Source organism: Pleurodeles waltl, chromosome 12 (genome assembly GCF_031143425.1).
Source record: "Pleurodeles waltl isolate 20211129_DDA chromosome 12, aPleWal1.hap1.20221129, whole genome shotgun sequence".
NCBI lineage: Eukaryota > Metazoa > Chordata > Amphibia > Caudata > Salamandridae > Pleurodeles > Pleurodeles waltl.
The window spans coordinates 552,983,828-553,009,494 of NC_090451.1; the positions used below are offsets into that span (position 1 = coordinate 552,983,828).

At 45.8% G+C, this 25,667-nt stretch overlaps 1 protein-coding gene across 1 annotated transcript in view; it reads left to right on the forward strand.

Annotated features, from left to right (window-relative positions):
• Nucleotides 1-25,667, forward strand: part of LOC138268193 (chymotrypsinogen 2-like) — a 61,619-nt gene that overhangs the window by 19,593 nt on the left and 16,359 nt on the right. Inside the window, exons 4-5 of the mRNA XM_069217615.1 lie at nucleotides 1,177-1,255; nucleotides 2,769-2,949. Of these exons, the coding sequence (XP_069073716.1) occupies nucleotides 1,177-1,255; nucleotides 2,769-2,949 (260 nt within the window). The remainder of the gene's footprint in view (nucleotides 1-1,176; nucleotides 1,256-2,768; nucleotides 2,950-25,667) is intronic.

A 25,667-nucleotide genomic window follows, 5' to 3' on the forward strand; every position in this document is an offset into this window, starting at 1 on the left:
TAGATGTAATCATGTTTAGAACTCAGACAAGTGTGCCTGTGCACTGTCAGTGACCTGGCCAAAGAGGGCATGATAGAGCAGAAAACAGAGCATTCATTTCAAAGCTGTTCCGAAAAGGGCCCCTAAAATCCTTAGGATGTCCCTGAGACTGATGGTTAGTTTTACCTTACACTTGTAATCCTGCGTGAAATGTAGGCACCCTTGCACCAAACAATCATGTAGCAACACAGGCACCCTTGCACCATGGTTCAAGAGTGCGCTTGTTGCCACTAGGCAGCCAAAAGGTTGCCAGTGCAGGGGAAAAATCAGGAATGCACAATATTCTTTTAAACACAGTGCATTCCTGCCCTTACTCTGTCACGCAGCACAACAAGGTGACTTGCTGTGTTGCACTGCATGACAATCCTCATAAACAGGCCACTGTGTGCTTTGGTCAAAGAGAACCATGGGTTTGCCAGAGCAGAAGCCCCATTAATTTGCAATGGAGCTCCCGCTAGGCAAATCACTAAATGACCCAATTGTGTTTTCTAGCAATTCTTGCTGCAGCAAAGGGTCATCTTGGATTTCAGTACGTATTTAGGGGCATATTAACAAAAAACTGGCACATCAGTGCTGATGCACCAGTTTTCTTGCATCGCCCCTTCCCCACATAACGACCCCATGTGTGCACCTTACTGACTATACGGAGTGCCATGGTGCATGTTAGGCGAACAGCGTCAACATTTTTGACACTATTGTGGCGCTTTGCTGCACTAGCGTCAAATATTTTGATGCTAGTGCAGCAAAGTGGATGGAGGCCCATTAATAACAATTGGTGCTTCACTTTAACACCTGCTTTGAGCAGGCGTTAAAAATGACACCAAAAATTATGCCGTGAAATCTTGTAGATTTCACTGCGCCATTTTTTTAGGCCTCCTGAAGCTGGAACTCTGCCCTTGCACACATTATGCCTGACGCACGCATAAAGTGGTGCAAGGGGTCACAAAGTGGCACAATGCATGCATTACACCAATTTATAAATATGCTGCAGCGCAAATTGCCTCCTTGAGCCATATTAGTGTAAAAAAAATGACACTAGTGTGGTGCAAGGAGGCGCTAGGGCCTTGTAAGTCTGGCCTGTAGTACTTCAGGAAAGAAAGATCCCTCATGTTTTTCTTCTGATGTGATAATTTACAGGACAACTCATCGTGTGATTCTTGGGGAGTTCGACCACAGTTCTTCTGCAGAGCCCATCCAAGTGAAGAGCATCGCTAAGGTAATAGTATCCGGTGTCTGTCGTGCCATGGGTAGTCAGATAACTTAGTGACTTAGTGCACGTGCTCTAGAGAGATTTCCATGATGAGGAGACATTCAGATCCTGACCAGTACAGTGTTGAGCAGAGTGATGCATATACAAGGTATTGGACAAGCACAAGTAGAGTTTAGGATTTAAGGTGCATATCTATGAGCCCATAGTGCCACGGGAGCGTCACTTAACGTGACGCTCCAGTGACGCTAACCTCTGCTCCATATTTACAAAGAGGTGTAACACCACTTTTTGGTGGCATTACACCTCCTTGTAAATATGGTCCCCTCCGACACAGATATCTGCGTCAGAGGGGCGTGCAATTGGTGTTGTTGTGGGTGTACCACAGCAACACCCATTGCATTTTGACACTGCCTCAGATTTATGAGATTTCGTAAACCTGAGGCAGCGCCAAAATCTAACGCCACCTCCAGGGGTGGCGTTAGCAAGGCACAACGAGGAGGAATACTTGTATTCCTCCTCGTTCTTTTGCTTATTCGATGCGTGCGGCATTCTGCAGCACGCATAGAAAGAGCAAAATGGCAGAAATTAGTGTTTATGTGCGGGAAGGTGTCCCTTCCTGCACATTAACAATCATTTGAAAATGACGCTTTGGCACTTCTAAGTGTGCTACATTCTGCAGCACTCACAGAAGTGCCAAAGCGCCATTAGTGATTGTTTATGTGCAGGAAGGGACACCTTCCCGCACTTAAACAATCACACCCCTCAACGCGGACATCCTTACACAATGGAGCAAGGATGCCTGCGTTGGTGCTGGCAGCTAAATTTAGAGCCAGCACATGGGACAACACAGGGGTGCGCTGTATTCATTTAAATACAGCGTATCCCTGCTTTGTGAAAATGACAGAGCGTGGCGCTGGCAATTTTGGCGCAGCATCGCACTCCGTCATTTTCCTATAAATATGGGCCTAAGTTTCAATCTAGTGTAGTATGTGAGCATTTGTTTGGTGTGACTTGTTTCTATAATCTTGTTTATTGTTTTGAGGTTCATATCATAGAAAATGCTTATGCCTGGGGTTCCTGGCTTCCAATAATGACTCAGTGTGCGGTGCCCGCATTCCATTTATGATTCGGTGGGGGTCTTAAGAAGTCAAACGCTGTTAGAGACAGTACAGCCTGGTTATCTAAGCCTCTTATCCTACAAATGTCTACAAATGAGTACCACTAACTACAGTTTGGTATCTGCACATCTCGCCTGGAGGCTTCTACAGTCAGGTGTGCATTTTAAGGTTATTATATTCTGGATCACAATTACATGAGAGCTAGGAAACTGAAAAGAGGCCACAACTAGGAGGAGGAAGCTACACAGTGGGTAAAATAAAGACACTCCAGAATCTGGATCTTAAGTCGGCTAGTAATTCTTAACAATACCTCTGAAGTGACCCAATATTCGGAGTACAGTGAACGTAATATTGCTGTAACTTCTCCGCCCTAATTTTTTATTTCATGATTTCATATGTAGGTTTTCAGGCACCCAAACTACAACTCCTACACCATCCAGAATGATATCACCCTCGTGAAGCTCTCCTCCCCTGCAACCCTAAACTCCCGTGTGGGGTCGGTGTGCCTGGCTGCATCCAACGACGTCTTCAACGGGGGTCAGAAGTGCGTCACCACCGGATGGGGCCTCACCAATGCCAGCGGTAGGTTCTGACAGTCTGCAAATTAAAGCAAAAGTTCAGAGTCATTTGTACCACAATAAACGAGGGGGCACATTTACAAGCCGTTAGTGCTATTATTTTTTATGCTAAGGCAGCACACAGTATTTACGAAGTGGTGCAACGCTTGCATTGTGCCACTTTGCGACCCCTTGTGCCACATTATGCCTTCGTCAGGCATAATGTATGCAAGTGGGGGTTTCGACCCAGGGAGGCCCAAAAAAATGGCACAGTGAAATTCATAACATTTCACTGCACCATTTTTTACATCAGGTTTAATGCCTGATCAGAGCTGGTGTTAAAATGACGCACCCATTTTAATCAAAGGGCCTCCCTGTGCTTTGCTGCACTAGCGTCAACATTTTTGACGCTAGTGCAGCAAAGTGCCACAATAGCGTAACAATTGTCCTAACGACTGCCATGGTGAGCCGTATTGTAAATACGGTACAACCATGGTGTCGTTGGGTGGGGTGAGGGCGATGCAAGAAAAGTGGTGCATCAGGACCGATGCACTACTTTCTTGTAAATATTCCCCTTATTTTCTATAAATTACAAATGCAAAAAGAACAATATACTAGCATTTACTGTAACGGAATAGGGCACAAGTTAAGGTGGGTGCAATTACTATAATGTAAAGCAATTTGTATGTAACAGGCTTTGGTTATCACTTATAGGGGCATATTTGTGAGTGTCGTGGCGCAGGGCAGCGAAGCAAGTCACCTTGCTGCGCTGCCCTGCATCACAGGGAAAGGGCAGGAATGCGACGAATTTATCCAATACTGCACATTCCTGCCTTATCCCCTCCGCTGACGCCTTTTTGGCAACCTAGCACTAACGCAGGTATCCTTGCACCATGGTGCAAGGGTGCCCGTGTTGCATGCAGGATAGTTTTTGTGCAGGAAGGGACAACTTCCTGCACAAAAACAATCCTCAGAGTTGTTGTCCTCTTTCCATGTGTGCTGCAGAATGTAGCACACATAGAAAGAGGAAAGAATGAGGAGAAATACAAATATTTCTCCTCCTTTTGCCTCTCCGGGGTAGGTTTAACATGTTGGTGCATTCTCAGGTTTAAAAGTCCTTGTAAATCTGGGACTGTGTGAAAATCCATGGGAGTTGCATGGGAACACCCACCGCAATGCCCATGGAGCGCCCACGCACGACAGGGTGAGACAATGTACCGATTTGCTCTGCGTTATCTTACTCCATACTTCTGAAGCCATTCAAAGCCACGCAAGGTGGCTTTGTTTGGCTCCAAAAATATGACTTATTGGTTTGCGCTATGCATGTACGACATTGCATTGTGGAAGCATGGCACAACTCACTCATAAATATGCCCCTCAAAGCCTTTGTATTCCTGTTTGCACAAGACAGTAAATATTGAGGGCCATATTAATGGCCCTTGTTGCATCATGCTTGCACCAAGCAAAGTGGTGCATGTGCAACACAACTCCTAAAGCAGATTTATGAAGTCACTCAAGGCACCTTAAGATGGCCTCGAGTGGATTAATAAATATGGAGTAATGCAATGCAGCACAAATAGCTATGTTGCGTTACTCTGTCCTGGGAAGGCGTTCCATGGGCATTGCATAAGTGTTTCCACGCAACTTACATGGATTTTGGTGCATTCCTAGGTTTATCAGAATTAGTAAACCTGGAAATGTTCTAAAATCCTACACCTTCACAGGGGAGGCACAGCGTGGAGAAATATCTCTATTTCTCCTTATTACTTCCTCAAAAAAGCCTTGGGATTGTTTTTGTGCAGGAAGGTACCCCTTCCTCCACAAAAATAATCATACTCATAACAGAGGGACCCTTGCACCATGGTGTAATGGTGCCTGCATTGGCGCCAGGCTGCCAAAACAATTCCAGCTTGGGGAAAAAAGGCAGGAATGCACCATATTCTTTCAAATATGGTGCATTCCTGCTCTTTCCCTGTCACACCGTGCAGTGCAGCAAGGTGACTTACTGCGCTGTGTGACTTGGTTATAAAAATGCCTCCGAATAACACTGCACACCTCACAGCTCTGCGCATTTCACAGTAATTTTTGGAAATTTTGGCCTGATTTACAAACCTTTTGCACTGGGTTTGTATCACAAAAGTGATGCAATCCTGCTTAAAAGGGCCATATTTATAACAGGGTTGCATCACATTTACACCATGCAACGTGGTACATGCGTGACGCAAACTTCTGTCCGATTTTTGAAGCCATGCAAAGCCACTTTGCATGGCTTTGAGTGACTCCAAAAATCTGGAGTAACACAACACAGCTCAAATTGCTGTATTGCATTACTGTGCTCTGGGAAAGTGTGTCATGGATGTTGCTCGGGTATTACCTTGCAACTCCATTGGTTTTGATACATTCACACATTTACAAAACCTTGTAAACCTGGGAATGAGCTAAACAAAAATGCCTTCCCACAAGAGGCGTAACAAGGAGAAATATCTTTATTTCTCCTCGTTTCGTCCTCTTTCTGTGTGTGCTTGTTGAAAGTGGCCAGTTCTGGGTGCTGTGGTGGTGCCCCAACCTTGCAGAACCTACCACTTCCATCAGGGGTGTGTGATTACACTCACTGTATAACCTGTGCTCACCCTTGGGTAGCTTGGCACTGAGCAGTCAGGCCTATCACAGAGGCAATGTGTAAAGCATTTGCACTACACTCCCACAATAGATACACTGAGCGTCACAAAAGAGACTTCACATGCGTGGTATGTAAATAAAGATTGGATTCAACACACACAATTGTGAACTTCTGGGCATATATCCCACTTGGAAATATTACCAGCAGTACTAGGCCTAAACATGGGTTAAAATGACATCAGTAATATGCTCACTGGGGAGAGAGCCTACATTGCCCCACCAACACACCTTTGCGCTGCGTAATATTGTCAACCCTTTGGCCCACCCTGACATTTATTATATTGAAATACCACAGAGTTTAGGTTGCACCCCAGACCACAACAATATCAGCAATGGTCCTCAGAGAGTCACTCTCCCGGGCACGCACTCACTCAGCACGTTACATGGTGCATCAGATGTCAAGAAAGTTCGTATGAAACACAATCGCACACATATGCACACAGCACCATACATCAGTGCAACTGATATCCAGAAGGTCAATTGAGAGCACAATGCAGACCCTGTGGCCCAAGCCCTCCTTTACCCTCCAGCTCATCCTGACTACAACGCCCACAGGTTGGAGAGAAATCACCCTCCCCCTGGATACAAGGCCGATCACTGCCGGAGTCACACTTAGTCAGGGGAGAAGGTGGGGTAAGTAGCAGGACTGATTAGGAGGCAGTTGGCAAAGGGGGGGGGGGTGGAAAATGGCCCTTTCTTAAGTCTCACTACAAACTTTTTGCCTTCCTCTTCCTCTTTTTCTGACCTTGTTTTTACTGGTTTTAGGACTCTGCACACTTTACCACTGCTGACCAGTGCTAAAGTGCTTGTGCTCTCTCTCCTAAACATGGTAACATTAGCTCATACTGAATTGGCATATTAATAATTGTAAGTCTCTAATAACATGCACCATATATGCGCAGGGCCTGTAAATTAAATGCTACTAGGATGCCTGAAGTACTGATTATACCAGCCACATAAGTAGCCCCTTAACCATGTCTTAGGCCTGCCATTGCAAGGCCTGTGTGTGCAGTTTCACTGGCACTTTGACTTGCATTTGAAACGACTTGCCAAACCTTGAACTCCCCTTTTATTACATATAGGTCACACGGAAGGTAGGCCCTCATAGGGTAGGGGGCTATGTAATTAAAAGGCAGGGCATGTACTTGTAAGTTTTACATGTCCTAGTAGGGAAAAACACCCAAAATCAGTTTTCCCTATTGTGAAGCCTGCCTCTCTCATAGACCAGCAATGGAAATTCCCTTATATACTTTTAAGTGGTTATTTCTCATCTGAAAGGAGTGGCATTGTCATGTGTGGTATGGTTGGAATGGCAGTGACAAATCCTGCTTACTGGTGAAGTTAGATTTAACGTTACTATTTTAGAAATGCCACTTTTAGAAAGTAGGCATTTCTCTCCACTCAATGCCCTCTGTGCCTTACAGCCTGTCTCCAATCCATGTTTGGTCTGTGCTGGTTGACAAATTCCTTCTGCATTTCACCCATACAGCCATAAATACAGGACACTCCACTGCATCTGCATTCATCTGCATATTGATGGGTATTCATGGGCAGGAAGAGTGGACGGTGTCTCACACTTCAAATGCTAGTGGGCTGACCTTACACAAAGGACTGATGGGTATATATACTGAGTCTGTGATCCCCTAAAATCAGACACATCTGGAACTACAACTGGACTTTGTCAGAAGGACTGCTGTGCTGCCCAAATGACGGATCTGGACTGCTTTTCTGAAAGAACTGGTCTCCTGCTAGTTGCCCTGCTGCCTGCTGCTCCCTGACTCTGCTGGAAGGTCCTTGCATGCCCCACAAGGGATCCGCAAGGGACTGGACTGAGCTTGCCTCCTGTTAAAAAGTCCCAGAGTGTAGGACTTGGTACCTAAGGTACTTACACCTTATACCAAGTCCAGTTATCCCTTATTAGTGAAATGTAGGCAGTGTCTAGAAGCCAGGCTCTCTAGGGGTAGCTGTAGCTGAGCAGCCAAGGCTTATTTAGGAGCCATGCAAAGCTCATGCAATACCACTGGAGTCAAACAGTACTCACACACATGAAAGAAAATACTCAGGGGCATATTTATACTCTGCGCCGAACGTGCGTCAAAGATTTTGACGCACATTTGGCGCAAACCTTACACCATATTTATACTATGACGCCTGACCCCACGAATGTCAAAATTCCTCTGTGTGCGTCATTTTCTGGATGCGGGAAACCGCCTTGCGTTAATGACATGCAAGGTAGGCATTTCCGTCCAAAAAATGATTTTAAGGCCTGTGCGCCTTATTTATACTCCAGTGTCATTTTGATGCATAGGAGGGGGCGGGCCTTAAAAAACAGCACCCAGCCCGATGTGCGCCGTTTTTTAACGCCTGGGTGATGGCAGGCGTTAAGGGACCTGTAGGCTCATTTCCATGGTCTCTGACCATGGAAGCAGTCCACAGGTGCCCTTCCCTGCCCCCAGGGACACCCCCTGCCACCCCCACCCACCCCTGGAGGACACCCATGCATGGGGGACCCATCCCAGGTAAGTACAGGTAAGTTGAGGTAAGTATTTTTTAAAATGTTTGTTTTAATGGCATAGGGGGGGGCTAACTTGGGCGCCCCTACATGCCACTGTGCCCAATGGCCATGCTCAGGGGTCAGAGGTCCCCTGGGCATGGCCATTGGGCAGGGGGGCATGACTCCTGTCTTTGCTAAGACAGGAGTCATTTCAATGGGGGTTGTGTGCAAAAAATGGTGCAAGTCCGGTTAGAGCCATGATTGTTTACTCTAACCTGACTTGAACTATTTTTTGACGCCCAACCCCTTTTTCCCCTACGCCGGCACTGCCTGGTTAGAGTCATTTTTATTTTACTCTGACCAGCCCGCAGCATCAGATTACGTCAATCCATAAATAAGGTGCCCGCCTGGTGCGTTGGAATGGCGTTAGCCGGTGGTAAATTTTGTGACGCAAACCAGCGCCGGTACTGGTTTGCGTCAAAAAGTATAACTATGGGCCTCGGTGTTGCAAAAATAAAGGTTCTTTATTTTGGTGACACAAATGCCAAAAATACCATTTTAGACTATACTCTATTAGGAGGTAAGTAATACGCAAATTATATACACTAGTATGCATAAATAGGCATAAAAAAAGTTAGAAAAAAGTGTGGGAACACAAACCATATACTAAGAAAGTGAAATGCGAATGTCGGCTTCCCACCTAGGCAAGTGTAGTGTTTATAGGATGTGGGAGCCTGGCCTGGTTTGGAGTGGATACCACAGGTACTTACACCTTATACCAGGTCCAATTATCCCTTATTAGTGAAATGTAGTCAGTGTCTAGAAGCCAGGCTGTCTAGAGGTGGCTGTAGGCAGAGCAGCCCAGGCTGAACTAGGAGACATGCAAAGCTCTTGCAGTACCACTGTAGTCACACAGTACTCACACACACGAAAGACAATACTCAGTGTTACAAAAATAAAGGTACTTTATTTTAGTCACACAAAGCCAAAAATACTTTGGAGACTATACTCTCTTAGGAGGTAAGTAAATTACACAAACCATACACTAGTAACCAAAAATCTGTAAGTAAATAGCCAGAAAATAGTCCAAACAGTGAAAATCACAATAGGTTGGAATGGGCCTAGGTGGAACACAAACCATGTACTAAAATAGTGGAATGCGAAAGTCGGTTTTCCACCTAGACAAGTATAGTGTGTAGAGGGGTGCTGGGAGTGTAAGAAAACACCAAAGCTAAGTATAATACCTGTGGGAGGCTGGCCTGGTTTGTAGTGGGTACCTTGGGTACTTACACCTTATACCAGGTCCAGTTATCCCTTATTAGTGAAATGTAGTAGTGTTCTAGCTGCTTAGGCTGATAGAGATAGCTATAGCAGAGCAGCTTAGGTTGAACTAGGAGACATGCAAAGCTCATGCAATACCACTTATAGTGACACAGTACTTATACACAAATAAAGACTATACTCAGTGTTACCAAAAATAAAGGTATTTATTTCAGTCACACAGTATCAAAAATATCTTAGAGACAATCCTCCTTCTGGAGGTAAGTATTATACACAATGTATACACTAGACACCAAAATTAGACAAGTAATTAGTCATAGGATAGTGCAAACAATGGGAAATGCTATAGAATGCAATGGGAGAAAATAGGTCTAGGGGCAACACAAACCATATACTAAGAAGTGGAATGCGAATCACGAATTCCCCCCTAGACAAGTGTAGTGTGTGAAGAATCGCTGGGAGAGTAAGAATACAGCAAAGGTAAGTAAATTACCCCAGCCCAGAGCCGAGAAGAGCAGGAGTAAAGTACTGCACGTTTCCTTAGGACATACTACACCTCATGATTGGAATATTGCAGTAACCAACCAAGTCTGCAAACAACAACTGATGGATTCCTGGAGCTGAAGACCTGCAAAAGTAGGGGACCAAGTCCAGAAGTCGAAAGATGTCCCAGGAAGGACAGGAGCCCCTGCCAACCCAGAAGAGGGTACAAAAGAAGAGTCCCTGGTTAGTTGAAGACTGCAGGAATGCATGCTAGGAAGATGCCAGCAGGTTCCTGCATAATGCAAAAGATGTCCCACGACGTGAAGATGGATGCAGATGTGATTTCGTGTTGGAAGTGACCAACAAGCCTTGGTTACGTCAAATATGCGTTTTGCACCAAAATGGCACTGGCTGGACCCAGGAGGGACCTGGCAGCCTCAACTCTATGTGAGGAGAAAGAGGGGGCTCTCAGCACTTCAGAGAGCCCTCAGGATGCCAGGCAGCGCCCACAGGGGTCCCAGGACACGGGGACAAAGGAGGTGCAAAATGCAGTTGATGCAGCACAACAAAAGAAGGTCCCACGTCGCTGGAGAACAACACAGGATGGAGTGCTGGGGACCTGGGCCAGGCTATGCACGAAGGAATTTTTACAAATAGTGCACGGAGGCCTCAGGAGGTGAAGAAGACGCTGTACACTGGGGTACCATCGCACTCAGGGAAAGCAAGGTCTTACCTACTCCAAATTGCATCAGCAGGACCTTAGGACAGTCTATGTCAATAGGGTCCAACCTCTGTGTCCTTAGGAGCATGCCTGTTGCTGTGAGAGGAGTCCAAGGGTACCGGTTGCCACCTTATAAGGTGCCTGAGTGAGCAGGGAAGTGACTCTGTCACCCCACAGGAGATTTCTTTGGTCCTTCTGGTGCAGGATGAAGACAGGGAGTCCCCAGAGCATGCACACCGTGGAAACTGTTGTAGTTGCTGGCTGGAGCTGAAGTTGCAGACGAAACGTATCCCTTGTGGATACTTTGTTGCTGTTACAGCGGTTCCTGGAGCAGGCTGCAGTTAATCCGATGTCAGAGGTTGAAGTAGTAGTTGCAGAGGATTTCTGAAGGAAACGTGCAAGCAGAATCTGAAGAGAACCCACAGGAGAGACCCTAAATAGCCCTGAGAGGGGGGTTGGCTACCTTATCAGGTAAGGACCTATCAGGAGGGGTCTCTGACGTCACCTGCTGGCACTGGCCACTCAGAGCCCTCCAGATTGCCCCCACGTATTGCGAAGCAAGATGGCTGAAGTTTGGAACACACTGGAGGAGCTCTGGGCACCATCCCTGGGGTGGTGATGGACAGGGGAGTGATCACTCCCCTTCCCTTTGTCCAGTTTCGCACCAGAGCAGGGGACAAGGGGTCCCTGAACCGGTGTAGACTGGTTTATGCAAGGAGGGCACCATCTGTGGCCTTCAAAGCATTTACAGAGGCTGAGGATGCTACCCCTCCCTAGTCTGTAACACCTATTTCCAAAGGGAGACGGTGTAACACCCTGCTCTCAGAGGAAATTCTTTGTTCTGCCTTACTGGGACTGAGCTGCTCACACCCCAGGAGGGCAGAACCCTGTTTGTGAGGTGGCAGCAGCTTTAGTTGCAGTGCAAGCCTCAGAGAGCTGGTTTGGCAGTACAGGGGGTCCATTGTGGGGCCCCCAGGATGCATGGAATAGTCTCCCCAATACCAGATTTGGAATGGGGGACAATTCCATGATCTTAGACATCTTACATGGCCATATTCAGAGTTACCATTGTGAAGCTACATACAGGTATTGACCTATATGTAGTGCACATGTGTAATGGTGTCCCTGCACTCACAAAGTCCCGGGAAATGGCCCTGAACTATTTGGGGGCACCTTTGCTAGTGCAAGGGTGCCCTCACACTTAGTAACTTTGCACCTGTCAGCGAGACCAAATCCTCAGGGTACACGCGTTGTTGCCAACAGGCCCACCTCCAGGCAGCTCCAACTCTACAAGCTGTAACAGCACAGAGTCCTAGAGTGGCTAAGTGGGGGGTAGGGAGTTAAGGAAGGGTACAGCGGGGAAGGAGACCTGTGGAAACAAGAATCACAAACACTACAGAGAAATACCAATCACAGAACTCTTCAGAATCTGTCAACTATAAATCCTTCAGTTGCTTGGAACAATAGTAAATCATAGCGCCTTTCAAAAGTTTCAAGAAATGAAAGATTAACACGGTATTCACTCAAAGAAATGTTAATTCACATTTCAGAAACTTTCCAAGATACGCGATTTCAGTTTGTGTCCGTACCTTGCATTAACCATAATCAAATATTCCCTTGAGTTCAAATCATTGCCTTAGCATTTATTCATAACCATTTAAACCTCTTCTGGGTAAACGCACTTATACAAAGTATCTCTGTTGCAACCGAGCGACTCCACAAGTAAGCAGCTGAAGTTGAAAAGTGACCGCAAGAAAGCGATAACGCTGTAACAGCAAAACATTCACTTAATTTGTTATCAGCCGAAATATTTACAACTGACTGCCAAAAATTACTACTTTCTTCAAAAAATAATATGAACCTTTAAACAGTTTAATCAAATAAGAAACCGGATGATGGAAGCTGGAAACCACCATCCGTCTTACTGCCCTGAGTGTCTGCTACTCGCTGATTCAGATGCCTCAACACGGGGAAATCCCAGGTGACCTGCAGGAACATGGAAACACCCAGCTTCAAACAGAAAGTTCCAGTCCTCATGAGATCCTCAGAATAGTGAGCACTTAGAACTGGGTGGGTTTACTTAAATAGACGTGTGTCCCGCCCCATGTGCCACATCCAAAGTGCCCGCCCAATGTGCCACGCCCAAAGTGTCCTGTCCAAGATGGCTGTTATAAAGATACTTGGGACCAATGCCATGAATAAAAGATAATGCGCATATAGTGCACTGCAGCAGCTACTGGATTTTGTAAATGGCAGTTTCTGGACTAAGACTGTGTGGTGGAAACAGTAATGCACGGATTCTGGTGTCAGTCAGGCCCTCGCGCGCGCACGCAGCCATTGTGTTGACAGTGCCAGGGTGCCCTCACACTTAGTAACTTTGCACCTAACCTTCACTAAGTGAGGGTTAGACATATAGGTGACTTATAAGTTACTTAAGTGCAGTGAAAATGGCTGTGAAATAACGTGTGCGTTATTTCATGCAGGCTGCAATGGCAGGCCTGTGCAAGGGTTTGTCTGAGCTCCCTATGGGTGGCAAAAGAAATGCTGCAGCCCATATGGATCTCCTAGAACCCCAATGCCCTGGGTACCTAGGTACCATATACTACGCACTTATAAGGGGGGTCCAGGGTGCCAATTGAAATTGGTAAATGAAGTCACTAGCCTACAGTGACTAATTTAAAAGCAGAGAGAGCATAAGCGCTGAGGTTCTGATTAGCAGAGCCTCAATGACACAGTCAAGCACTATAAAGACACACACATTAGGCCATAAGCTATGAGCACTGGGGTCCTGACCAGCAGGATCCCAGTGAGACAGGCAAAAGCATACTGACATACAGGTAAAAATGGGGGTAACATGCCAAGGAAGATAGTACTTTCCTACAGGGTCTCATTTACAAACATTTGGTGTAGGGCAGCGCCTCAAACCTTTAAGCTGCGCTGCCCTATGCCAAATCGAAAGGACAGGAATGCACTGTATTTCATATCAATTCAATTTGAGAAGTTTTGTTCGGAAGCATAAAACATTCATAAAAGCAACAACATAAAAATACAGATAAAATCCATTGAATTTAAAATGCAATAAAAAATGTAGACAAACAAATAACTGATTACATAATTATATAATTATAAGATCAATTCAGAAAGCAAGGTTACACAAATTTCTATGGCAAAAAAAGACCTACGAGCTCAAACAGCAGATTTTAAAAACACTCCTACATGCAAAACTGCCTCTTCATTGCATAGCAACAATAAAAATCTGAAAGCAGGCCTACACTGAGCCAAATTATGACAATTTCTTTTTAAATGGCATCAAATAAGATCTAGTACACCTTACATAAAATTTACAAAAAAAGTCAAATGAAGCATAGATTGATCAGATGCATTATCACAGGGGCATGGTACATCATCTAACTTCCATCGAAACCTAATGGGGAGCAGAGCAAATATTTCATTGTGCCGGATCCAAAACCGAACAATAAAGAATGTTCCCAGCGACTGCATGTCTGTAATATATACGCTATAGTACAATCGGACTCAGTCAGACTTAAATAGTCAATCACAGCGTGCTTTGATGCTGCTTCCCTTAGCCGTTGGGATTCTGCATAGCTATAAATTGCCTGTGCCACAGTCCTTTTATCCCTACTAGCACATAATAAGGGGTCTCTGGAAGTGGACTGCATACCGATTTTACAGTACTCAGCCTTTACATATGCTAACCAAGAAATAAGCATCCCTTTAGAGAAAGACAGTCTGTTAAGATATCTTTTGATAAATCAGCCTCAGAATTCTTCCATAGAGCAAGCCATAACAGAGCAGGCCAGGCTCTAATCCTATCTGACAAATATGACAGCCCAAGCTCCTTATGGCAAATATACTGAACGGCTGATATCGGGACAGACAATAGTTTTTTACAAAATCTGTTCTCCTTATATTGGATCGCCTTACAATTCGAAATGCCCCACGCCTCTGCTCCATACATAGCTATAGGTACGCACTGAGAGTTGCATAGTTGCAGGAGCGAAGCAAGGGAGCCCCACCTGCTGGCTGGGGAAGGCTGCTTAACGTCCCTATAGCCTTAGAGAATCTAGTACAACAGTGCACAATATTGCTGGACCACAGTCCACATGCAGAGAAAATAACACCTAAATATGAAAAGGTGCTAATACTACTTAAGCGCTGTGAGGCAATAATCACACTAGACTTGGACTTATTATTGGGTCTGCACAACATAATATACGATTTAGAAAAATTAGGACCTCACTTAGAAGAAACTGGTGCATCGTGATCGATGCACCAATTTTCTTGCGCCACCCTGTGGCTCCCTAATGATGCTATGGGAGCGCTGTATTTATATTACAGTAACAGTATAGTACATAACACACAGTGTCCCCAGCTGGGGGAGAAATTCTGTCACAGTTATGGCCCTAAATCATATCATTGCTGGACAGGTGTCAAAATAGTTCACGCTAGTCCAGCAATGCTGGGGGAAGCATTGAAAATAGTACAGCATCACTTTAGTGCCTGCCCTGAACAGGCGTTAAAAAAGTGACGCTATGACAGCGCATAATGACGCAGTGAAATCTTGTAGATTTCACTGTGTCATTTCTGTGGCCCTTTTTACGGGGGAACGCCAACCTTGCATACATTATACCTGGTGCAGGCATAATGTGGCGCAAGGGTTTACAAACTGGGGTAATAATATAATTGGGACATTGTTTGCGGTGCTGTTGCGTCAAAACAATTACACTACGGTGGCGCAAGGGGCTTGTAAATAAGCCTCTTTGAGTGGAGATAGAGTGAGGCATTGAAATTTGCAAAAGTGCGAACTAGCTGATGCGGTGCTCCAGGGGTGCAAGCCTTGAGCACAACGTCATCGGTGTATAAGAGCGTTGGTAATAGCTTACTCTTTAATAGTGGGGCATTAGATGCTGACCACACTAAGGACGGACATAGTTCATTAATATACAAGGTAAATAAAAGGGGAGCCAACACACAGCCCTGCCTCACTCCCTGATGAGTGGGTATGTGTCCTGACACCTCACCTCGTGCGCTACTGCGAACCCTAGCCCTCATGCCTTTATGTAGGAATGCAAGAAAATGAACTAATGCTTTATCCAATCCACGACCAATTAAGAGAGACCAAAGTTTTGAGCGATTCACGCCATTGAAAGCTGAGGATATATCCATAAATGCTAGCTAAAGCGGTGGTTGCTTCGCAACTGTATATTTCCACAAAACCAGATTTAAGTTCAGACCCCGTTCAATGGTACTCACCTTAGTCCTGAATCCAAACTGGCATGGGTGTAAATCAAACTCAGTCACAGTATCTATTAAAGAGATCAGCCTGTAGAGGGCTGGGAGTGACCAATCACCTTTTAAAAAAATTGGATGGAGAAGCCCCATGAGTCCAGCAAGGTAGATTGGACAAGGTTATTAAAGACATTAGTTGACAGCGGAGAACAAAAAAAACATTAGTTTTTTTACATATGTTGGGACTCCTTTAGGGCCCGGCGCCTTGCCCCCCCAACACTTTATTTAATAGCATCCTCGGATTCCCCCACAGTTGTCCTAAAGTGTGGGACAAAGCAAAGATAAATGACAAATAACTCAGAAGTTAAAGGATCTACATAAATATTATTAAAGTGTTCTTCCCAAGACTTGCTACTGATGTGACACGCAATTGGACTAAGAGGCTAATTATTGCGCTTCAGTTCCAATACAAAGATCCAAAAAGATTTAGGCCCATATTTTTAGAAAAAGTGGTGCATCATAGCTAATTGGCCACTTTTTCTGTGTCCCTCTAACAGTGCATAACAACACCATGGTTGCATCGTATTTATAATAAGGCGCACCATGGCATTTGCTATCACAATAGCGTCAACATTTTTTACACTATTATGGTGCTTTGCTACACTAGTGTCAAACGTTTTGACGCTAGAGCAGCAAAGTACAAGGAGGCCAAAAGGTTTCGATGGGACGGTCATTTTAATAGCTGCTCTGAGCAGGCATTAAAAATGATGCCAAAAATGGAGCAGTGAAATCTGTTAAATTTCACTGTGCCATTTTTGCGGGCCTCCTAGTGCCGGTACGCCCCCTTTGCATACATTATGCCTGGCGCAGGCATAATGTGGCGCAAGGGTTTACAAAGTGGCGCAATGCATGCATTGCGCCATTTTGTGAATATGGCATGTGGAAAAAGAAACTTTAGGGCTGCCTTAGCATGAAATAAATGATGCTTTGGCAGCGCTAAGGTGGTGCTAGGGTTCTTAAATATGTCCCTTACTATTTTTCCACCCAGATGCCTGGACTAACTCTTCCCACTGATTTACAATTACCACCTGCCTCCTTTCAGCAGTGGCCTTCTTGTAGTTCTTACGCAGAAGGGTCATCACAGCAGAATCACTAGGTTAAGAGGCAAGGGCCAAACGCTCTGCTGCAGAGCGTTCAGCATTAAACCACCTAGGTGAATTAGGCATGGGGTACATTGGATTTAAAAGAGCGTTTCTGATATTACAACATAAATCAGTGAAGGCTTCCACCACTTACCCATGGGCATCATCATTCAAACACAGCAACATAGTCGCTAAATTTGCCTTTATTTTTGTATTGAAAAGTTGGGCCAGGTCTTGAAGTTTCCACTCCAACCTTAAATTATCAGTGGTGGTCTGTAAATCATGTACCCCAATTTCCATCCTAAATTTACCCTTAAAACGCAATAATAATGCAATCTGTATCGGATTATGGTCACTGTAACTAGATGGAACCACTGTGCCATAAGTGAGTAAATCCTCAAAGCTGCGGGTAGCAAACACATCATCTATAGTAGAAGAAGAACCTCTACCTTGAAAAGTTGGAATTACAATTTCTTTCAAACCCACGGCATCAATTACATGACCATGTCTAGCAGGTTAAAAAAGGCATTACCGTTGCACTACCAGATTCAGGGGCATATTTATACTCTGTTTGCACCAAATTAGTGTCATTTTTTTTAACTCTAATTCGGTGCAAAACTAACTCCATATTTATACTTTGGTGCTAGACCCCTCTAGCACCAAATTTATGGAGTTAAAGTCATTTTTTGAAAGTGGAGTCCTACTTTGCCTTAATGAGATGCAAGGTAGGCGTTCCCATGCAAAAAATGACTCTATGGCCTTAACACCATATTTAGGGGCATATTTATACTCTGCGGCGTATTTATACTCTGTTTGCACCGAATTAGTGTCATTTTTCTTTACTCTAATTCGGTGCAAAACTAACTCCATATTTATACTTTGGTGCTAGACCCATCTAGCACCAAGGCCCTGATTTAAACTTTTTTTGCACCGCATTAACGTCATTTTATGACACAAAAGTGGCGCAAACTTACAAAATATTGGCCCTTATTTATACTTTTTGCTGCAAAACTGCACTAACTCAGTTTTGCACCAAAAAGTTGAGCACCGGCTTGCACCATTTCTGTGCACCAGCCGGGCACCATATTTATGGAATGGTGCAAGCCGGTGCAAAGGGTAGGCTAGAGTTTAAAAAAATGACTTTAGTCGGCTGGGGCTGGCAGTATAGAAGAAGAGGGTTTAGCACCAAAAAATGGCTTTAGGCAGGTTAGAGTAAAAATAAATGACTCTAACCAGATTAGCGTCATTTTATGGTGCTAAACCTACCATGCCACATGACTCCTGCCTTAGGAAAGGCAGGAGTCATGCCCACCACCCCAGTGGCCAGCACAGAGGACAGGGGTCCCCTGGGCATTGCCATTGCACCCGGTGCCATATATGGGGGCCCATTTCAGGGCCCCCTATGGCACTTTCAAAAATAAAATGCACTTACCTGTACTTACCTGGGATGGGGTCCCCCATCCTCGCAGTCCCTCTAGTGTGGGTGGGGGTGCCCCTAGGGCCTAGGGAGGGCACCTCTGGGCTTATTCCATGGTGTTCCACCATGGAAATAGGGCCACAGGTCCCCTAAGACCTGCCCTGACCCAGGTCTTAAAAAATGGGGCAAAGCAAGCTTTGCCCCATTTTTTGACCCTTCCTCCCTCCCTTGCACCATTTTTACATGGGAGTATAAATATGGTGTTAAGGTCATAGAGTCATTTTTTTGCACGGGAACGCCTACCTTGCATCTCATTAAGGCAAGGTAGGTTTCCACTTCCAAAAAATGACTTTAACTCCATAAATTTGGTGCTAGACGGGTCTAGCACCAAAGTATAAATATGGAGTTAGTTTTGCACTGAATTAGAGTAAAAAAAAAATGACGCTAATTCATTGCAAACAGAGTATAAATACGCCCCTTAGTGTAAAAAAATGATGCTAATCTGGTCAGAATAATTTATTTTGACTCAAAACTGCCTAACGTATTTTTTTTTTAACCTAGCCTACCCTTTGCACCGGCTTGCACCATTCCATAAATATGGTGCCCAGCTGGTGCTAAAAAATGGTGCAAGCCGGTGCAAAACTTTTTGGGGCAAAACTGCCTTAGTGCAGTTTTGCACCAAAAAGTATAAATAAGGCCCTCAATGCCGAGCGAAAGGCCATATGCCAAGTTAACGGGGCAAAGGCGCACATTAAATTCACCGGCCAGACAAAGATATGCTGTCCATCCAGAAAGTACATGATCTTCCATTATATTAGAAACAAAACTAAATAGAGGTGGGAACTTCGTATTAGGAATGCCAGTAAAGTCATTATGATAGAAATTCACAATATATAGGCTCAAGCCGAGCCTTATGACGAAAGCTTGAACGCTATAATTCTAAGTCTCCACCAATATTACTCAACTCCCCCTAAAGCGACACTAACCTAAATGGCGCGTCCCCCTGATGGCCGTCCACTGCAAGAGGGAGTGGCCGAAACACAAAAACATTGAAACCTATCTATGATTAATTGCAGTGCGTCCCAAGTTTCTTGGAACAAGACAATGTCATAGACCTTAATAAAGTTTATCCAATCCGATATGTTAACCTTTGCTCGAAGACCAGACCGCCCCTCACCCACCAACCTACCAATACGGGGATGAGACAGGGGGTTCTCAGTGTCTGGGGATGAAGATTCTGGCACATACCCATGCTTTCCCCACCTCTCACCCTCTGAACAGATTCCAGCAACAGTTGCGGGCGAGTATGGTACTATTTATTGCATCATTACCAATAGCTGACAATTATGGCTGTAACAAATCGCCCAAGCGTCAATCATTGCTCTCCAACCCACGATTTGATGAAAATATATTGGTGCAGGAAGCACTAAAGGCCTTAACTGAGGCCTCAAACCGATCAAAGAGGGCAACAGTGGCTTGTAAAAGTACTGTAAGGGAAGGGAAATTATCTTAGTTTCAGATAAACTGTTGCATTCCCTCATTCTCAATATGTGAGGCACACAAATCGGTCGCCGAAAATTGTCAACAATGCCTAGGGGAGAATGAAAGCATTTTAAGTGCTAGTGTTGACTCCTGCCCCTACCACAGCTGAAACCATTACTGGCACAGTGCTCCCTGGGACCGCATCTCCCACCAGGGAGTATCAGGGCAACAAGAGTCTGAGCCACATATTTACATGATACAGTGCATTCCTTCCCTTTCAGCCAGCGCCAGCACAGAAATTGCTGCTGAGGGCCAATGCATGCACCCTTTTCCTGCACTAAAACAATCAATGGAGCCATTTTCCTCTTTCTACGTGTGCTGTTCTGCAGCACACATAGAGCAAAAAAAGAGGATAAATAGTTATTTCTCCTCATTTTGCCTCCCCTGGGGGGCATACAGTCTTGACGCATGCCCAGGTTTTTCAAGTTCTTGTAAATCTGGGAATGTGTCAGAATCAATGGGTGTTGCATAGGGAAACCTACTGCAACGCCCGTGGAACACCTCCTTGAAGCTTGAAGTAGAGTAAGGCAACACAGCAGTTTGGGCTGCCTTGCCTTACTCCATATCTATAAGGCCATGCAAAGCCACGCAGGGTGGCTTTACGTTGCCTCATATATATGATTGAGAGGCCTGCACCACCAGAGTTTCATAAAAAGTGACACTCCAGTGGCTCAGGCCTCTTGAAAATGAGGCCCAGTATTTGGCCTTCACCCCTCCCAACTGTACAAGTATCTCTGAATGTGTCATGCTCTTGACTAATACAAACCCAGACTTGACACCATACTGGAATTCAGCCCTCTAGCCTGCAAAAATGGTCAATGGTCTGGCAATAGACTGCAGTCAAATCAAATGTGCTTAGATACTTGGAAGATGCCAGTGTATCTGTTAGCTCATCTGCCCAAGGTATATGATGAGCATCTGTCTTTGTGGCAGCGTTGAGCCCTCTATAATCAACAGAAAACCTAATTTCCCTTTTCCCATTCTGAGAGTGAGGTTTTGGGACCAACACCACTGGGCTAGCCCAGGGACTGTCAGAGTGCTCAATACACCTAGGTCCAGCTTCTTTTGCACTTCAGCTTTGATGAACATCTAACATCGTCAGGTTGCCTAAAGATTTAGCTTTTTAGGGGCAAACTGTCCCCTGTATCAATGGTGTGTTCACACCATGTTGTTTGGCCAGGTGGTAGAGAGAACAGTTCTGAGAACTACCCATGGAGATTCCTGCAGTCTTCTTTCTGAGATTTAGAAAGACAGTCTGCTAGTATTACTCCATCAACTGAGCCATCAGCTGCAGTGTTGGAGAAGAGGTCAGGGAGAGGGTCACTCTCTTCCTTCTGTCCCTCATCAGTGGCCATAGGCATGGCCCTGTCAGCCCTGTCATAGTAGGGCTTCAGGCCGTTCACATGAAGCACCCTGGGGGGGCTTCTGGGAGTGCCTAGGTCCACCAATTAGGTGACCTTACCCTTCTTTTCCACTTTTGTGTGGGGACCACTCCACTTGTCTTGGAGTGCCCTGGGAGCCACAGGCTCCAGGACCCACACCTTCTGCCTTGGCTGGTAAACAGTTAGGACAGCCTTCTGGTCATGCCAATGCTTCTGTATTTCCTTGCTGGCCTAAAGGTTTTTAGTGGTATTTCTCATGTGCTCAGCCATCCTGGATCTGAGGCCAAGTACATAGTCCACTATGTCTTGGTTGGGGGGCTTGCAGGGTTGCTCCCAGCCCTCCCTTACAAGAGCAAGAGGACCCTAACAGGGTGTCCAAACAAAATTTTAAAGGGGCTGTAGCCCACCCCTTTCTGAGGAACCTCCCTGCAGGCAAAAATGAGGCATGGCAGTAGGACATCCCATCTCCTTCTGAGTTTTTCAGAGTCCCATGATCATGCCCTTGAGAGTTTTATTAAATCTTTCTACCAAACCATTGGTTTGAGGGTGGTAAGGTGTGGTGATCTTGTAAGTAACACCACATTCCTTCCACATTGCCCTTAGGTATGCAGACATAAAGTTTGTACCTCTGTCTGAACCACCTCTTTAGGAAAGCCCACTCTAGAGAAAATTCCCAGGAGGGCTTTTGCCACTGCAGGAGCTGTAGTGGTCCTTAGAGGTATAACTTCTGGGTACCTGATGGCATGGTCCACCACCACCAGAATAAATCTGTTTCCAGAGGATGTGGGTGGGTCTAGGGGGGCATCAATATCCACCCCAAACCTCTCAAAGGGAACCCCGACCACTGGAAGTGGCATTAAGGAGGCCTCTGGGGTGCCACCTGTCTTGCGCTGGCTTGACAGGTGACACAGGAGAGACAACATTCCTTAGTATCTTCTGGCATGTGTGGCCAGTGAAAGTGAGGGTCAAGCCTGTCCAAGTCTTGTTTTGCCCCAAGTGACCTGCCAGGGGAATGTCATGTGCCAAGGTCAACAAAAATTCTCTATATTGCAGAGGTACTAACAATCTCCTGGTGGCACCAGGTTTGGGTTCCCTTGGCTCTGAATATAAGAGATTGTCTTCCCAATACACCTTGTGGATGCCACTGACATCCCCTGCTTCTTGAAGGACAGCTTGCTGCCTCAAGCCCTCCTTATCTTTGTCATACTGAATTCCTTCCTGACAGGACCCCCTGCACCTAAGAGTTCAGCTGTATCAGTTTTCAGCTCCTCAGGTGTAGGTTCTGCCAAGGGGGTAAATTTCTCTTCCTCAAAGAGGGAATCTTCAGTGGAGGGTGGGGCAGAGGGCAACTTTTTGCCCTTCCTACTCTTGGGTTTTGGAAGTTCTTGGGCCATTGTTCAAGGCTCCAAGTTTCCTTGCTCTTTTTGCTTCATGGCCTGTTCCCTGGACAATGCAATAGCCCAGACGTTGATTGGAGAAAGGCTGTACGGCACATATGTATGTTAAGTGCAGAGAAATGCTCACTTTATGGCATTTATAATATAGTAATATAACATCCAACCTCAGCAATAACCTGGATTTTCTGGCCATGCTAAATATGGCCTGGTTACCCCTTTCTGATCAGAATCTACCACTCAAACAGTATATGAGGGTAGTCCTAATTTTATCCTATGAAAAGAGCAGGCCTCACAATAGTGGGAAACTCATTTAGGAGTTTTCCCCTACCAGGACATATAAAAAACACATGTACATGTCCTGCCTTTTACCTATATAGCACCATGCCATATGGGTTATCAGGGCCTACCTTAGAGGTGACTTATATGTAGAAAAGGGGAGTTTAAGGCTTGGAAAGTATTTTTAAATGCCAAATTGAAGTGGCAGTGAAACTGCACACACAGGCCTTGCAATGGCAGGCCTGAGACATGGTTAAGTGGCTATTTATGTGGGTGGCACACCCAGTGCTGCAGGTCCACTAGTAGCATTCAATTTACAGGTCCTGGACACCGGTAGTGCACTTTACTAGGGACTTACAAGTAAATAAGAAATGCCAATTGGGAAAGAACCAATGTTACCATGTTTAAGGGAGGGAGCATGTGCACTTTAGCACTAGATAGCAGTGGTAAAGTGCACAGAGTCCTAAAACCAGTAAACACAGTGTCGGAAAAGTGGAAGGAGGCAGGCAATGAGTTGGGGGATGACCACCCTAAAGCTGTCAGTTCTAACATGTGTCCCTCCCAGCTGAAAGTGGGGAGAGCTACCCAACCCTTTGGGAGCTCTCATCGCTAAGGGGGAAGAATCTGGAGAGACCATCAACACTGGTGTGGTCAGTCCCTGAGCGATACTCAATCGTAAAGTTCATCCCCTGTAGAAAAATGGACCACCTCAAGAGTTTAGGATTTTCACCCCTCATCTGCATGAGACATTTGAGGGGCCTGTGGTCTGTCTTAACCCGGAAGTGAGTCCCAAACAGGTATGGTCTCAGCTTCTTCTTTGCCCAGACCACAGCAAATGCTTCTCTTTCAAAGGCACTCCACCTCTGTTCCTGTGGTAATAGCCTTCTGCTAACAAAGGCTACTAGTTGGTCTAGGACCCCCTCATTCAGCTGTGCTAGAACCGCCCCTATGCCATGCTCTAAAGCGTCCGTCTGCATGATGAACTCCTTGGAGTAGTCAGGAGCCCTGAGCATGGGTGACGTGCACATGGTTTCCTTTAGAGAGTCAAAGGCTTTCTGACAAGCCTCTGTCCAATTCACCAACCTAGTTTGCTTTTTGGATGTTAGTTCAGTTAAGGGGGCCACTATGGTGCCATAACCTTTAACAAACCTACAGTAGTACCCAGTGAGGTATAAAGAGGCTCTCACTTCTGTTTGGGTTCCAGGTGGTTGCCAGGCTGTGATTGCCTCAATCTTGGCCTGGAGGGGGTGCACCTTGCCACCACCTACTAGGTGTCCCAAGTACACCATGGAACCCTATTGCAGGGCCTGGAGCACCTCTTGGAGGTGGATCAGGTATACTTCCCAGCTGTAACTGTACATGGCAATGTTGCCTAGGTAAGCAGAACAGAACGCATCCTTCCCAGATAGGACCCAGTTAACCAACCGTTGGAAGGTAGCAGGGTATTTTCCAAGCCAAAGGGCATCACTCTGAACTGGTAATGTCCCTCAGGAGTGAAAAAAGTGGATCTCTCTTTGGCCCCCTCAATCAAGGTGATCTGCCAGTACCCTGATGTGAGATCAAAAGTACTGAGGAATTTGGCAGCGCCTAGCCTGTCTATAAGCTCATCAGCTCGGGGGATGGGGTGAGCGTCTGTCTTTGTGACAGAATTGAGACCCTGGTAGTTCACGAACCTAAGTTCTGGCTTGACACCGGGTGCGGCAGCCTTGGGTACCAGCACCACAGGGCTGGACAAGGGACTGATGGACTTCTTAATCACCCCAAGAGCCAGCATCTTGGCAACTTCCTCCTTGATGCTGGCCTTCACCCTGTCTGACATCCTGTAAATTTTGTTCTTTACAGGGGTACTGTCTCCCGTGTCAATGTCATGGACGCACAAGTGTGTGAGTCCAGGGGTGAGGGAAAACAGGGAGGAGTACTGCTCCAGAAACTTGTAGAAGTCCCCTCGCTGGTCCAGGGTCAGGGAGTCAGAGAGATTAACACCCACCACTGACCCATCGACTTCTTTGGCAGATAGGAGGTCTGGGAGAGGTTCACTCTCCTCCTCCACATGCTCATCTATCACAAGAAGCATGTTGAACTCAGTCCTTTCAAAACGAGGCTCCAGTCGGTTCATATGGAGCACCCTTAGGGGGTTCCTAGGGGACTAGAGGTCCACTAAGTAAGTGGCCTCCACTTTACGCTCCTTGATCTCAAATGGGCTAGTCCAGTGGTCCTGGAGAGTTCTAGGCTCTACTGGCTCTATTCCCCAAACTTTGTCGGCAGGCTGAAACTCCACCCGGGTGGCCTTCTGGTCCTACCAGCATTTCATGACCTCTTGTCTAGCTTTGAGGTTGCTCTTGGCCTTTTTCCGGAAGCGGTGGATCTGGTTGCGGAGGGCCAACATGTCGCTGACCACACCCGGGGGGGTTTCTTGGGAGCTTTCTACCACCCCTCCTTTACAAAGTTAAAGGGTCCCCTAACAGGGTAGCCATAGAAAAGTTCCAAGGAACTGAACCCTACCCCCTTCTGGGGTACCTCTCTGTGAGCAAAGAGAAGGCATGGTAAGAGGACGTCTCACTTATGCCTCATGACCCCAGGGAGGCCTGTGATCATGCCTTTCGAGGTATTGTTAAATCTCTCCACAAGAACATGAGATTGAGGATGATAGGGTGTGGTGAACTTGTAGGTCACCCCACA